Raw genomic sequence first — 14,599 nt, 5'->3', positions numbered from 1 at the left:
TAGCGGTTAGGGAAAATAGGATTTTTAATGGAAATCAATTGTTCATCCCCAAAAAGTCCTCACAAGGTGTGTGTGTGTGTGTGTTTGTGTGCAAGATACAAGATATAACATACCATATGTGATTGAAGTGGATCATTGCATTGTGTGTGTGTTATTATAGGTGTGTGCATAAAAGAGCCAGAATGGGGGCATAGAGAGAATTAACGCAAGGATGAGGTCATCAGCCTCATCACACAACTAAAATTACATCAGTTACAACCTGCTATTTAATTCAAGGTTGTGTTCCAAATGGCACCCTTTTTACCCCATAGGGCTCTGGTCAAAAAAGGTGCACTACATAGGGAACAGGGTGCATTGGGATGCAGCTGTCACATTCTTGAAAATGATCGGACCAAGGCGCAGCGTGAGTATAATTCCACATATTTATTTAAGTGAAACTAACAAAACAAACTAACAAAACTTACAAAGACCGTGAGGACGTAGTGCCCAAACACACTAACAATCAATCTCCCACAAAACACAGGTGGGGAAATAGCTACCTAAATATGATCCCCAATCAGAGGCAACGATAAACAGCTGCCTCTAATTGGGCACCATATTAGCACCAACATAGAAATAGACATACTAGATCACCCCCTAGTCACGCCCTGACCTATTACACCACAGAGAACCAAGGGCTCTCTATGGTCAGGGCGTGACAGCAGCCCAAGTCATTTTTCATAGCAAAAGCACTCAGGGCTGAGAGAGATATATTGTATAAGAAAAACAAAGTGTTTATCCCAATTCAGCTCGCGTCAATATACATTCAAACTAAACTCATCAATCACAATGGGCATGAGTGTTCAAATAAACCACTCTAGATAAAATAATGACATTAGTCAATAAATCGCTAACTTTGACCTATTAGGTGATGTGTTACATCTTAAACATGTATAATCCTCAAAATGATGCTTATAACCATATCATTAATCTGTTTTTATGTACATGCTTCCCCCCTTTTGAGGGTTATATATAGCATCACAAACTTCTACCTTTTTGAATATATACAGTTGAAGTCGGAAGTTTACACACAATTAGGCTGGACTCATTAAAACTCGTTTTTCAATCACTCCCCAAATTTCTTGTTAACAAACTATAGTTTTGGCAAGTCAGTTAGGACATCTACTTTGTGCATGACCCAAGTAATTTTTCCAACAATTGTTTACAGACAGATTATTTCATTTATAATTCACTGTATCACAATTCCAGTGGTTCAGAAGTTTACATACACTAAGTTGACTGTGCCTTTAAACAGCTTGGAAAATTCCAGAAAATGATGTCATGGCTTTAGAATCTTCTGATAGGCTAATTGACATAATTTGAGTCAATTGGAGGTGTACCTGTAGATGTATTTCAAGGCCTACCTTCAAACTCAGTGCCTCTTTGCTTGACATCATGGGAAAATCAAAAGAAATCAGCAAAGACCTCAGAAGAAAAATTGTAGACCTCCACAAGTCTGGTTCATCCTTGGGAGCAATTTCCAAATGCCTGAAGGTACCACGTTCATCTGTAAAAACAATAGTATGCAAGTATAAACACCATGGGACCACGCAGCCATCATACCGCTCAGGAAAGAGACGCGTTCTGTCTCCTAGAGATGAACGTACTTTGGTGCGAAAAGTGCAAATCAATCCCAGAACAACAGCAAAGGACCTTGTGAAGATGCTGGAGGAAACAGGTACAAAAGTATCTATATCCACAGTAAAACGAGTCCTATATCGACATAACCCGAAAGGCCGCTCAGCAAGGAAGAAGCCACTGCTCCAAAACCGTCATAAAAAAGCCAGACTACAGTTTACAACTGCACATGGGGACAAAGATCGTACTTTTTGGAGAAATGTCCTCTGGTCTGATGAAACAAAAATAGAACTGTTTGGCCATAATGACCATTGTTGTGTTTGGAGGAAAAAGGGGGAGGCTTGCAAGCCGAAGAACACCATCCCAACCGTGAAGGACAGGGGTGGCAGCATCATGTTGTGGGGGTGCTTTGCTGCAGGAGGGACTGGTGCACTTCACAAAATAGATGGCATCATGAGGCGGGAAAAGTATGTGGCTATATTGAATCAACATCTCAAGACATCAGTCAGGAAGTTAAAACTTGGTCGCAAATGGGTATATATACACTGCTCAAAAAAATAAAGGGAACACTTAAACAACACAATGTAACTCCAAGTCAATCACACTTCTGTGAAATCAAACTGTCCACTTAGGAAGCAACACTGATTGACAATACATTTCACATGCTGTTGTGCAAATGGAATAGACAACAGGTGGAAATTATAGGCAATTAGCAAGACACCCCCAATAAAGGAGTGGTTCTGCAGGTGGGGACCACAGACCACTTCTCAGTTCCTATGCTTCCAGGCTGATGTTTTGGTCACTTTTGAATGCTGGCGGTGTTTTCACTCTAGTGGTAGCATGAGACGGAGTCTACAACCCACACAAGTGGCTCAGGTAGTGCAGCTCATCCAGGATGGCACATCAATGCGAGCTGTGGCAAGAAGGTTTGCTGTGTCTGTCAGCGTAGTGTCCAGAGCATGGAGGCGCTACCAGGAGACAGGCCAGTACATCAGGAGACGTGGAGAAGGTCGTAGGAGGGCAACAACCCAGCAGCAGGACCGCTACCTCCACCTTTGTGCAAGGAGGAGCAGGAGGAGCACTGCCAGAGCCCTGCAAAATGACCTCCAGCAGGCCACAAATGTGCATGTGTCTGCTCAAACGGTCAGAAACAGACTCCATGAGGGTGGTATGAGGGCCCGACGTCCACAGGTGGGGGTTGTGCTTACAGCCCAACACCGTGCAGGACGTTTGGCATTTGCCAGAGAACACCAAGATTGGCAAATTCGCCACTGGCACCCTGTGCTCTTCACAGATGAAAGCAGGTTCACACTGAGCACGTGACAGACGTGACAGAGTCTGGAGACACCGTGGAGAACGTTCTGCTGCCTGGAACATCCTCCAGCATGACCGGTTTGGCGGTGGGTCAGTCATGGTGTGGGGTGGCATTTCTTTGGGGGGCCGCACAGCCCTCCATGTGCTCGCCAGAGGTAGCCTGACTGCCATTAGGTACCGAGATGAGATCCTCAGACCCTTTGTGAGACCATATGCTGGTGCGGTTGGCCCTGGGTTCCTCCTAATGCAAGACAATGCTAGACCTCATGTGGCTGGAGTGTGTCAGCAGTTCCTGCAAGAGGAAGGCATTGATGCTATGGACTGGCCCGCCCGTTCCCCAGACCTGAATCCAATTGAGCACATCTGGGACATCATGTCTCGCTCCATCCACCAACGCCACGTTGCACCACAGACTGTCCAGGAGTTGGCGGATGCTTTAGTCCAGGTCTGGGAGGAGATCCCTCAGGAGACCATCCGCCACCTCATCAGGAGCATGCCCAGGCGTTGTAGGGAGGTCATACAGGCACGTGGAGGCCACACACACTACTGAGCCTCATTTTGACTTGTTTTAAGGACATTACATCAAAGTTGGATCAGCCTGTATTGTGGTTTTCCACTTTAATTTTGAGTGTGACTCCAAATCCAGACCTCCATGGGTTGATAAATTGGATTTCCATTGATTATTTTTATGTGATTTTGTTGTCAGTACATTCAACTATGTAAAGAAAAAGGTATTTAATAAGATGATTTCTTTCATTCAGATCTAGGATGTGTTGTTTAAGTGTTCCCTTTATTTTTTTGAGCAGTATATATATATATACACACATTTGAAGTCAGAAGTTTACATACACCTTAGCCAAATACATTTAAACTCAGTTTTTCACAATTGCTGACATTTAATCCTAGTAAAAATTCCCTGTTTTAGGTCAGCTAGGATCACCACTTTATTTTAAGAATGTGAAATGTCAAAATAATAGTAGTTTATTTCTTTCATCACATTCCCAGTGGGTCAGAAGTTTACATACACTCAATTAGTATTTGGTAGCATTGCCTTTAAATTGTTCAACTTGGGTCAAACGTTTTGGGTAGGCTTCCACAAGCCTCCCACAATAAATTGGGTGAATTTTGGCCCATTCCTCATGACAGAGCTGGTGTAACTTAGTCAGGTTTGTAGACCTCCTTGCTCGCACACACTTTTCCAGTTCTGCCCACAAATTCTCTATAGGGTTGAGGTCAGGGCTTTGTGATGGCCACTCCAACACCTTGACTTTGTTGTCCTTAAGCCATTTTGCCACAACTTTGGAAGTATGCTGGGATCATTGTCCATTTGAGATCCCTTAAGCTCGAATCCCGTTACCGTGATAGATTTGACAACATCCGGTGAAATTGCAGAGCGCCAAATTCAAACTACAGAAATATAAATATTTAACATTCATCTAAATACAAGTGTAATACATCAAAATAAAGCTTAACTTCTTGTTAATCCAGCCGCTGTGTCAGATTTCAAAAAGGCTTTACGGCGAAAGCACACCATGCGATTATCTGAGGACAGCGCCCCGCATACAAAAACATGAAAACCATTTTTCAACCAGGCAGGTGCGACACGAAAGTCAGAAATAGCGATATAATAAATGCCTTACCTTTGAAGATCTTCATCTTTTTGCAATCCCAAATGTCTCAGTGACACAATGAATAGTCGTTTTGTTCGATAAATTCCTTCTTTATATCCCCAAAATGTCAATTTATTTGGCGCGTTTGATTCAGAAATACACCGGTTCCAACTCGCCCAACATGACTATAAAGTATCTAATAAGTTACCTGTAAACTTGGTCCAAACATTTCAAACCTCAGGTACCCTGAAATGTAAATAATCGATACAATTTAAGACCGGATAAACTGTTTCTAATACCGGAGAAAAATTATGAGGAGCGCGCTCCTGTTTACTCGCACCAAAAGACTTGAGTCCATCTGAGTGACACATGGAAAGAATAGGACTACTTGTTCATTTCTCAAAAGAAAAACATCAAACAATTTCTAAAGACTGTTGACATCTAGTGGAAGCCATAGGAACTGCAATCTGGGTCCTAATAAATCAGGTTTCCCATAGAAAGCATTAGAAAACACAATGACCTCCAAAAATGTTTTCCCTGGATGGATTGTGCTCAGGGTTTCGCCTGCCAAATCAGTTCTGTTATACTCACAGACATTATTTTAACAGTTGTAGAAACTTTAGAGTGTGTTCTATCCACTACCACCATGCATACGCATACCCTAGCTTCTGGGCCTGAGTAACAGGCAGTTTACTTTGGGCACGCTTTTCATCTGGACGTGAAAATACTGCCCCCTAGCTTAAATCCCCGTCAATCAGTGAAGATGAAAGGGAGGAGACAGGTTAAGAAGGATTTTTAAGCATTGAGAGAATTGAGACATGGATTGTGTATGAGTTCCATTCAGAGGGTGAATGGGCAAGACAAAATATTTAAGTGCCTTTTAAATGGGGTATGGTAGTAGGTGCCAGGCGCACTTGTTTGAAAGTGTCAAGAACTGCAACGCTGCTGGGTTTTCATGCTCAACAGTTTCTCTTGTGTATCAAGGAAGGTGTTCCTAATGTTTTGTACACTCAATGTAGATTTGAATCGCAAGGACACTCATTTGGATTACATAGGGAACATAACGATTGAGCCCTGAAGCTCCGTTTTATGTCGTAACGATTGAGCCCTGAAGCTCCGTTTTATGTCATAAGAGAAGCTGTTTCCAAGGAGATTTTTGTAACAACATCAAGAGTCTCTCTGGATGTCCGTGGTGATAGATAACTATAGTCAAGGACAGCTTCAGTTATTCTATTGGCGCTCTGAATGGGTTTTTATTCTCGGTCCATAGTGTTTTCTCTATTGTATCATAGAGCAGGCCTGCCATTCACAATGACCTTGGAGATAAGAAAATAACAGCCACTGGCGAAAGCAATGATGTTGTTTTCAATGGAAGAAGGTTATCACACATTCAATAGAAGTGGTTATTCTCTCACATTTTCTCTAATACAATACTGCTGTCCCTTTCATCTCCCATTTCAGAGTTATAAAAATGGGGGAAAATCGAATTACTTCTTATCATATTGCCTTTAAGCATTTTTGGATATATGGAATTTGTAAACTAACCTGTTGCACTACAAGGGTGAAAGACACATGAACACAAAGAAATCCTGTTCTCCATAGACATCAAACATCAAATACTTATTTATGCTTATTACTTGATCCCTATCACACACACACACACACACACACACACACACACACACACACACACACACACACACACACACACACACACACACACACACACACACACACACACGTCATTCTTCAATCTAATGGTAATCTCTTCATTGCCTCCAATAAACCTTCGACAAGTAGTGTTGAGGAGAGTTTCTATCTCTGTAAGACAAAAGAGGAAAGGCCATAAAGCGTGAATAGTATCGTTATCAGTGTCAGTAGAGTGTTTAACCCGTTGAACTTTATGGACTATAACATTGGTCAGCTCATCATTTACTCCTACGTCCTCTGCGCTGGTTAGTCATCTCTCTTATTAACCCTACGCACACAGAGAAGAGAGAAGGGTATCTTACAGTAGATCTGACTCTATACTCCAATATCCAGTTGGAATCCATTCAATTCCAATGCCAATTCAAATGCTTTTTCTTGCCACTTTTTTAGTGTGCATATGTTCATTAAAACTTTTTTTTCACAATGTTACATAATTGCTTTTACATATGTCATGGAGAAGCCCCTTTGGCCACATGGAATAGAGGAATCAATTGGAAAGGATTAAGAAAGAACAGATTCATATACATCCCTTCTTCCACTCCCCTTTTCTTCCATTCCCCTCTCTCCTTCCATCCCCCTCTCCTTCTCTCTCCCTCTCCTTCCCGCCCCCTCTCTTTGTTACCACACCACCGTCAGTCAGACAATCTTGGGGAGACGTTGACCTTAAACTTGGTAGCTCCTACCCCCTCTACTCCGACAACAACCACCCAACCCCCAACGCACTCCCCCCAGAGCTGCGTCTGCTGCACAGTGTTCCCTTGGCAACCGTCATAGCCAGCGTCTGCCTAGCAACCAGCAACCAGACTGTCTTTATGGTCTATGGATTATAGGAATGGGGGTTGGTTGTAGACTAGACTAGAGGGAGGGGAGTTGGGGACTGGGGTAGTGTAGACAAAACAACTGATGTGTATCTATTGGGCTATTCAGTGTTATTGTTAGGCAGGCGGGGAGGAGACAGACAGAGGTAGACTCAGTGAACTGGGGGGTTACCATGTATGGAGTCCATGCCTGTCAAAAACAATATCTGGGGTGTCTCACTCACACTCTCCATGTTATCACCAGTTATCTCACACTCATTTTTTTTAAAGAGTGAAAAGGAAAGATGAGAGAAAAAGAACCAGAATATAAACATAATAAACCTATGCCAGGAAATACGTTAAATACGTACGAAATACGTTAAATACGTCTAAGTAACCAGGCTCACTACTGGAACGATAAGTACTGGTGTAGCATGAGGCATGTGTTCTGACAAATACACTGTAGAGAGTCTACTACTGGAACGATAAGGACTGGTGTAGCATGAGGCATGTGTTCTGACAAATACACTGTAGAGAGTCTACTACTGGAACGATAAGGACTGGTGTAGCATGAGGCATGTGCTCTGACAAATACACTGTAGAGAGTCTACTACTGGAACGATAAGGACTGGTGTAGCATGAGGCATGTGTTCTGACAAATACACTGTAGAGAGTCTACTACTGGAACGATAGGGACTGGTGTAGCATGAGGCATGTGCTCTGACAAATACACTGTAGAGAGTCTACTACTGGAACGATAAGGACTGGTGTAGCATGAGGCATGTGCTCTGACAAATACACTGTAGAGAGTCTACTACTGGAACGATAAGGACTGGTGTAGCATGAGGCATGTGCTCTGACAAAAACACTGTAGAGAGTCTACTACTGGAACGATAGGGACTGGTGTAGCATGAGGCATGTGCTCTGACAAATACACTGTAGAGAGTCTACTACTGGAACGATAAGGACTGGTGTAGCATGAGGCATGTGCTCTGACAAATACACTGTAGAGAGTCTACTACTGGAACGATAAGGACTGGTGTAGCATGAGGCATGTGCTCTGACAAAAACACTGTAGAGAGTCTACTACTGGAACGATAAGGACTGGTGTAGCATGAGGCATGTGTTCTGACAAATACACTGTAGAGAGTCTACTACTGGAACGATAAGGACTGGTGTAGCATGAGGCATGTGCTCTGACAAATACACTGTAGAGAGTCTACTACTGGAACGATAAGGACTGGTGTAGCATGAGGCATGTGCTCTGACAAATACACTGTAGAGAGTCTACTACTGGAACGATAAGGACTGGTGTAGCATGAGGCATGTGCTCTGACAAACCACTGTAGAGAGTCTACTACTGGAATGATAAGGACTGGTGTAGCATGAGGCATGTGTTCTGACAAATACACTGTAGAGAGTCTACTACTGGAACGATACTGACTGGTGTAGCATGAGGCATGTGCTCTGACAAATACACTGTAGAGAGACTACTACTGGAACGATAAGGACTGGTGTAGCATGAGGCATGTGCTCTGACAAACCACTGTAGAGAGTCTACTACTGGAACGATAAGGACTGGTGTAGCATGAGGCATGTGCTCTGACAAACCACTGTAGAGAGTCTACTACTGGAACGATAAGGACTGGTGTAGCATGAGGCATGTGCTCTGACAAATACACTGTAGAGAGACTACTACTCGATTTGAGAACCTCAATGGATATTTCTGCTGTCGGTGAAGCGTTCAGCTACAGAGAGTGCCAGATGCCACCTGGTGTTGGGTTTCGATCATTGAAGAACAACAGCTTCCAGACCTGTTCTGTATGTATCTCTGAATATCACCGAGCCAGTGGTGAACAGTTAGCATCTCTTACTCTATACGAAGTGTATAGTCTTCTACACTATCTTCATATCTCCTGTGTTAGTGTCTCTCCCCCTCCCTCCTTTGACCTCCCTACTTCTATCTACTCTTCTTCTCTCTCTACCCCTCCTTTCCTCTCCTTCTTTCGTCTCTAAGTCTTTCTTTCTCTCCGTCCCATTCATATTCAGGTCCAGAAGTGCGTCCTGACATGGGCCAATCAATATCCTGTCCTCTCCTTGAAGCTTAAAATAACTTCTCCTCCTGCTGCTGCTGACGTTGTCTCTCTCTCTCTGTGTGTGTGTGTGTGTGTGTGTGTGATGCTACTGCTGACGTGGTACGTATGAGTCACTCAGAGACCCACTCTCTCCCCCCATCCCATGACTGAACAGAGAGGGAGGCCTAGATTATGCCCAAATCTCCATTTTTATCCATTTTATTATATTTTATTGTAACACATTTGCACTGTCCGTACTTTACCTTCATGTAAATATTGTAGAGATGCATTGTATCTACAGAACCCCTCCTTTTCCCCCCTTTAACGCCTTGCTCTGTTCAGCTGTGTGCACTGCTGTGTCGTGCTAGTGAACCTTAGGCCATCACAGAGCTGCAGAGAGTGAGGGAGGGTAGAGAGGGATGGGAATGGAGGGAGGAGAGGGAGGTAGTGAGAGAGTACGTAAGAAGAGAGAGAGCGAGGGGGGGATAGAGAGGAGGGAGGTAAAGAGAGGTAGAGGGAGAAAGAAATCACCCGTTCATCGTTGGTGAGAGAGAGAGAGAGAGAGAGAGAGAGAGAGAGAGAGAGAGAGAGAGAGAGAGAAAGACAAGAGACAGAGAGCGAGAGAGATGCAAGGCCTCTGTAGCTCACTGGGGACCCTGCCTGTCTCATTAGGTTCAAGCACGCAAACAGTAGTGTATATATAGAGGGTTGGAAAAGAGCACAATTATAGTCTATCACTGATGCAGAAAACACGAGCTGGGTGGGAAGGCTGCTATATATATTCATAGTGGATGAGGATATTTCCCTCCATTACAATGTAAAGCACTTAAACAATTCAGGTGGAAAGGTGGTCTGTGTATACTGTCAATCCATTTAGATCAGCTGTTAGTGATGTATTTTGTGTTGGTGGATCTTTATAATGCATGCTTTTAGCACAGTAGAAACACATTGGTTTGTTCAGGAATACATCATGTTTGTTTTTTACTCTCTATCTCGATCCCTCATATGACTCAGCGGAGACTACTCGTCATGTGCTGCGAGAACACTTCATATGAGCGTGTGGGGTCGTAACCTCGTGTACAAGGCTACTAGTAACTTCAGACTCCCTGCATTTCTAAGAGAATAGTGGATGTGAGACTAGCGGTGTAAGACACACGTAATAAAGTATCATAAATGTGTATTAGTCAGGTAATAGAAACTCATAGACACAAAACACTGATTAAGAAAAACGGTTTATTTATTTACGTAAATGTACAGTATGAAAGAATATGTACATAGAATCTGTTATTTTTCTATTTTTTAGCCAAACCGTTTAAGTCAAACTGTGTAGAAACAAATCGAGGTGAGGAATACCATGTCCTACAGCAGCAGGATAATCAGACATGTAAAGTAATAATGCAAACAGAATGGGTTTACAAATGATCTATCTATGACATCAGTGTGTGTACCGCTGCATGTACTCGTGTTTACCAGTGTAATCCAGTGTTTTAAGACCTGTTCAATAAAAGTCTCTAAAGAAAGAATGTGAAACTATATCAAAGAAACAGGACAGATCAGTGTACAAAAAAAAGAGTATTTCAGATATCATACAAAAAGAATGAAAATGTATGCACTCACTACTGTAAGTCGCCCTGGATAAGAGTGTCTGCTAAATTACTAAAAATATAAATACAAAAATGTATATCATATAAGTTACCCATAAATGCTGTTTTATAGTACTTTAAATCAAACAGAGTATCCTGAAGTATTGCTTTCGACTGCTGATTGCTATTGTAACTGGTATTTCCTGTGCTGGTGTGCTTTTATAGTGGTGAAGGCCACTGTATCGTAGTATCTGGAGAATGTGTTATTGAAGTAGGTTTCAGGTTGTCATATGGTTCGCTCAGCTTCATCACAGTTGATGTAGCTGTTTGCTTGAGCTCAATGGGGTGGCAGGTAGCTTAGTATTTAGAGCGTTGGCCAGTAACCGAAAGGTTGCTAGATTGAATCCCCGAGCTGACAAGGTAAAAAATCTGTTGTTCTGCCCCTGAACAAGGCAGTTAACTCACCGTTCCTAGGCCGTCATTGTAAATACGAATTTGTTTTTAACTGACTTGCCTAGGTCAAATAAAAATGGGCAGTGCTGTGCCCTGTGAGTCAAGTTCAGCTGAGACACAGTGAAAGTGTCCTGTGAGAGTCAATGTTCAGGTTGAAGTGAATGTAACTTTCTTTGAGTCTATACCCCTTTCTCCCCTTCTCTCTGTTGCTCTTCTCTGTATGTAAATGTAAAAAATGTGTGTAAGGTGAGGCTGTGAGTGTGTTCAAGCTGACCTCAGACCAGTTTGGAGAGCAGCTGCTGAGAGAACAGCTTCTTGAGCTGGGCCACCTCCTGCGATAGAGAACTGAGCTGGGATTTGAGGGCGCCATTCTCCACCACATACTGGGAGTCTGTGGTAGTGGTGGGGCTGTGTGGAGACCCTCCAGAGAGGGAGTAGTGGTGCTGCTGATCATGCCCAGCACGGGCCTCCTCCCTGGGCCATGCAGCCTGGCCCTCTCCCCTATGACTGTACCGTCCAGCCTGGCTCCTCTGGATGTTTGGTCCGACTGTAGCTACGGGGCAAGGGTGTTTACTATTAGGGGACCTTGCTGGTATCTCCCCACCTTCGCTACCTCCACCGGGGGTTTTGAAGCGCAGTTTGTGTGGTAGGCTAGAGTCCTGCCTGCCGTGGTACTGTCCTTCTGCCTCCAGGGAGGCGCGAGGCTCATAACGCCCCTGTTCCTCTACCGTTCTGGGGGAAGTTCGGCTGTGGTCCCCTAGTCCATCGTCAAAGAACACAGGGCTGCCGATGTTGGAGCTTCCAGGGGAGAAACCAGAGTCCTTGGATATACTACTGCCCACATCACGCCCTGCTGGCAGCCCAGTTCCCCTCACCTCGTATGAGGATGAGTGGTGGGGATGGTGGGAGGTGGTGGCGGCGGTGTTATTGGGGTAGGAACCATCATCGTGGGGTAGGTAGTACCTCGGTTCAAGATGGTTGGGTGGAGGCACGGACAGCGGCATTATGGCTATGTCGGAGGTGTCCTTGACTAGGCCAAAGCGGAACTTGAAGGCCAGGAGTTCGGCCCTTAGCCGGGCGTTCTCCTCCAACAACCCCAGAACCCTCGTCTCCAGGACCATGTCATTGGCACGTCGTTTCTCACGCGACCGTTTCGCCGCCTCGTTGTTCTTCTTCCTCTTATCCCAGTAGCCGTCGTCCTTCTTCTCATCGGGAGTGAACTCGCGTTTGCGGCGCAGAGCACTGTTGCCATCGTCAAAGTCATCCTCACCGTCATTGTTAGAGATAGCATTAGCGTTAGCATGGTTAGCGGTGGCGGCTAGGCTTTCTTTCCGCTTCAGGGCAGAGGTGCAGCCCAGGAGGGAACGGGCTAGCTGGCTGCTGGAGGTCAGGATGGAGACCGCCTCGTCAGTGAAGGACATTGCCTCGCTCAGAGGCCTCGGGTCCAGGCCTTCCAGTCCCAACAGATGGGAGGGACCACAAGACAGATCCTGGAGGACGCTACTGGTGGGTCTAGTATGGTATTTCATGCTTGTATAGCCCTGGTGTGATAGGGTAATTGCCAAACTCATAGATTGTGTGCTTGAGTTTCGTTTAATAGCTCACTTTAGAAATACGCTCTCTGGTTGTTTTGATAATGATGCTGGCTCGAGTGGCTGTGATCACGTTGCAATGCCACCATCTAGTGGACAGAGAGAGAAAAGGCAGCGAGGAGGTTAATGAGATTTGAGTAAACCTTATGTAAGTTCAACACAATGTTATATCATTCTGTCACAGCTCCAAACATTCCTGTAGTGTACAGTGTACTGAACAGATGCACATAGATGGTTAACACGCAAATATTTGTCATTATGAAAAACATCCCTAGGCCAATTCCATTTTGCGACATGCTAGAAGGATATCAGCAAGTTGAGGATGGAAGTAAGCTGCTCATTTGTGAAGAATATTCTATCCTATACTATTCTATTATTTCTATGTTGACTATACAGTTATATGCAATACATTCCTGAATGTTTTATTGGGATGAGGGAATTTTCAAAGAATGTCAAACACAAGGCTACTCGCCTATAATAAAGCCTATAATAAAGCGTCTATAGGCTATAACAGAGGTTGTGTAAAGGAATCCAGTGAACTTTCTGTCTATTCAACAGTACGCTGAATACTGTAGTTTTCACAGCAACAGTCTTTAACAACTATTTGCTCCCACACACAGTCTGAACAAGTTTAATTAAGTGCACCCACCGAGAAGGCAGCCGCGAGGCTTGTCATCATTCCCTCGCGTTACGCAACGTTACAGACATGCACTTATGCATGATTTGACCCGGTGTCCCTGAGAAACAGCACTGGCGGATGAAGAACCGCGGCAGCATGCGCAGGGTAACTGAGAATCGAACAAGGGAGTCGATAAACTTGATCTGGTTTTGATATGCTGCATAGTGCCTAGTCCTAACTTTAGACTACATTTCTTTATCAACCACTTTTTATATTTTCCCTATCCACCTTAAATAACTCGTTCAGCACCACACACAATACAATTATTAAAAAACACATTTTAGTCACATTTCTATATAGCATAATACATCCACATTTTCTTTTCCATTTGAGATGAGGTTACCTGTCAGTGAAATAGCCAGATGAAGTTCCTCTTCTTCATGTAAATCTCCTCCAAAGTGCTTCAAAGTGGTCTGAAATGGCCACAATGTTATTAGAAAGACTGCATATGCTCAATAGATTGGATGATAGGGCGCGTCTCTCCCAGTTCGCTTCGCGCTTGTTTCTGCTCAGCGAACACTGCCGCTACTCATATTTGTTTCTTCACCCAGTATAGGTTCAACTAGGTTTGTCTCCTTACCTCGCCTGAACCCGCGTCCTCAGCCTATATAATAGAACCACCACCAATGGAACGCAAAGCCGCCTCCTCCTCGGCCTGGAAGCCAATGCGCCATTCAGTCACAGCAGAGCGAGCCTATCCGCTTTCAGCTGCTACGCGTCACACACTATTTTTCTCACCCCAATCCACCTCTCTCTCTCTCTCTCTCTCTCTCTCTCTCTCTCTCTCTCTCTCTCTCTCTCTCTCTCTCTCTCTCTCTCTCTCTCTCTCTGCTCTCTCTCGTCTCTCTCTCTCTCTCTCTCTCTCTTTCTCTGATTTTCAACCATGTTTTCAACATCTTTGATCATATTACTGTATGTTAATGTCTCCAAATAAGTTGCAAATCCAGTCCACCATCTCTCCAAATATCCTTTTGCAAGACATTGACTGATAATAGGGGTTGGATTCTGGTTTTACAGATACAGATGTCTCATGATGTCTCATGCTGTCTGTCCATACACCTCCAATCCCTCATGTTGATTGACCTGAGAGCTCTCTCCTGAACTGGGATACCCACTGACTCAGTGCTCAACTGGACTTGACATTTATCCATCCATCCATGGAATTCACC

At 44.1% G+C, this 14,599-nt stretch overlaps 1 protein-coding gene across 2 annotated transcripts; it reads right to left on the bottom strand.

Moving 5' to 3' along the window:
- Positions 1–10,336: 10,336 nt before the first annotated feature.
- On the bottom strand, positions 10,337–14,035 carry LOC106564532 (uncharacterized). 2 transcript variants are annotated; one of them, XM_014130661.3, is made up of 3 exons: positions 13,774–14,035; positions 13,401–13,539; positions 10,337–12,840 (listed from the first exon to the last, which is right to left on the bottom strand). In XM_014130661.3, the coding sequence occupies exon 3, from the start codon at positions 12,728–12,730 to the stop codon at positions 11,435–11,437; it is 1,296 nt and encodes a 431-aa protein (XP_013986136.2). In that variant the 5' UTR covers positions 12,731–12,840; positions 13,401–13,539; positions 13,774–14,035; the 3' UTR covers positions 10,337–11,434. The 2 variants fall into 2 exon arrangements, with proteins under 2 accessions (XP_013986136.2, XP_013986135.2); XM_014130660.3 differs by lacking the exon at positions 13,401–13,539 and having other exon boundaries at positions 13,774–14,033.
- Positions 14,036–14,599: the final 564 nt, after the last annotated feature.

The sequence above is a fragment of the Salmo salar genome, chromosome 12, assembly GCF_965601325.2.
Source record: "Salmo salar chromosome 12, fSalSal1, whole genome shotgun sequence".
Classification (NCBI taxonomy): Eukaryota; Metazoa; Chordata; class Actinopteri; order Salmoniformes; family Salmonidae; genus Salmo; species Salmo salar.
Note: the sequence above shows the minus strand (reverse complement) of the source record. Positions and strands in the feature narration are given on the sequence as shown.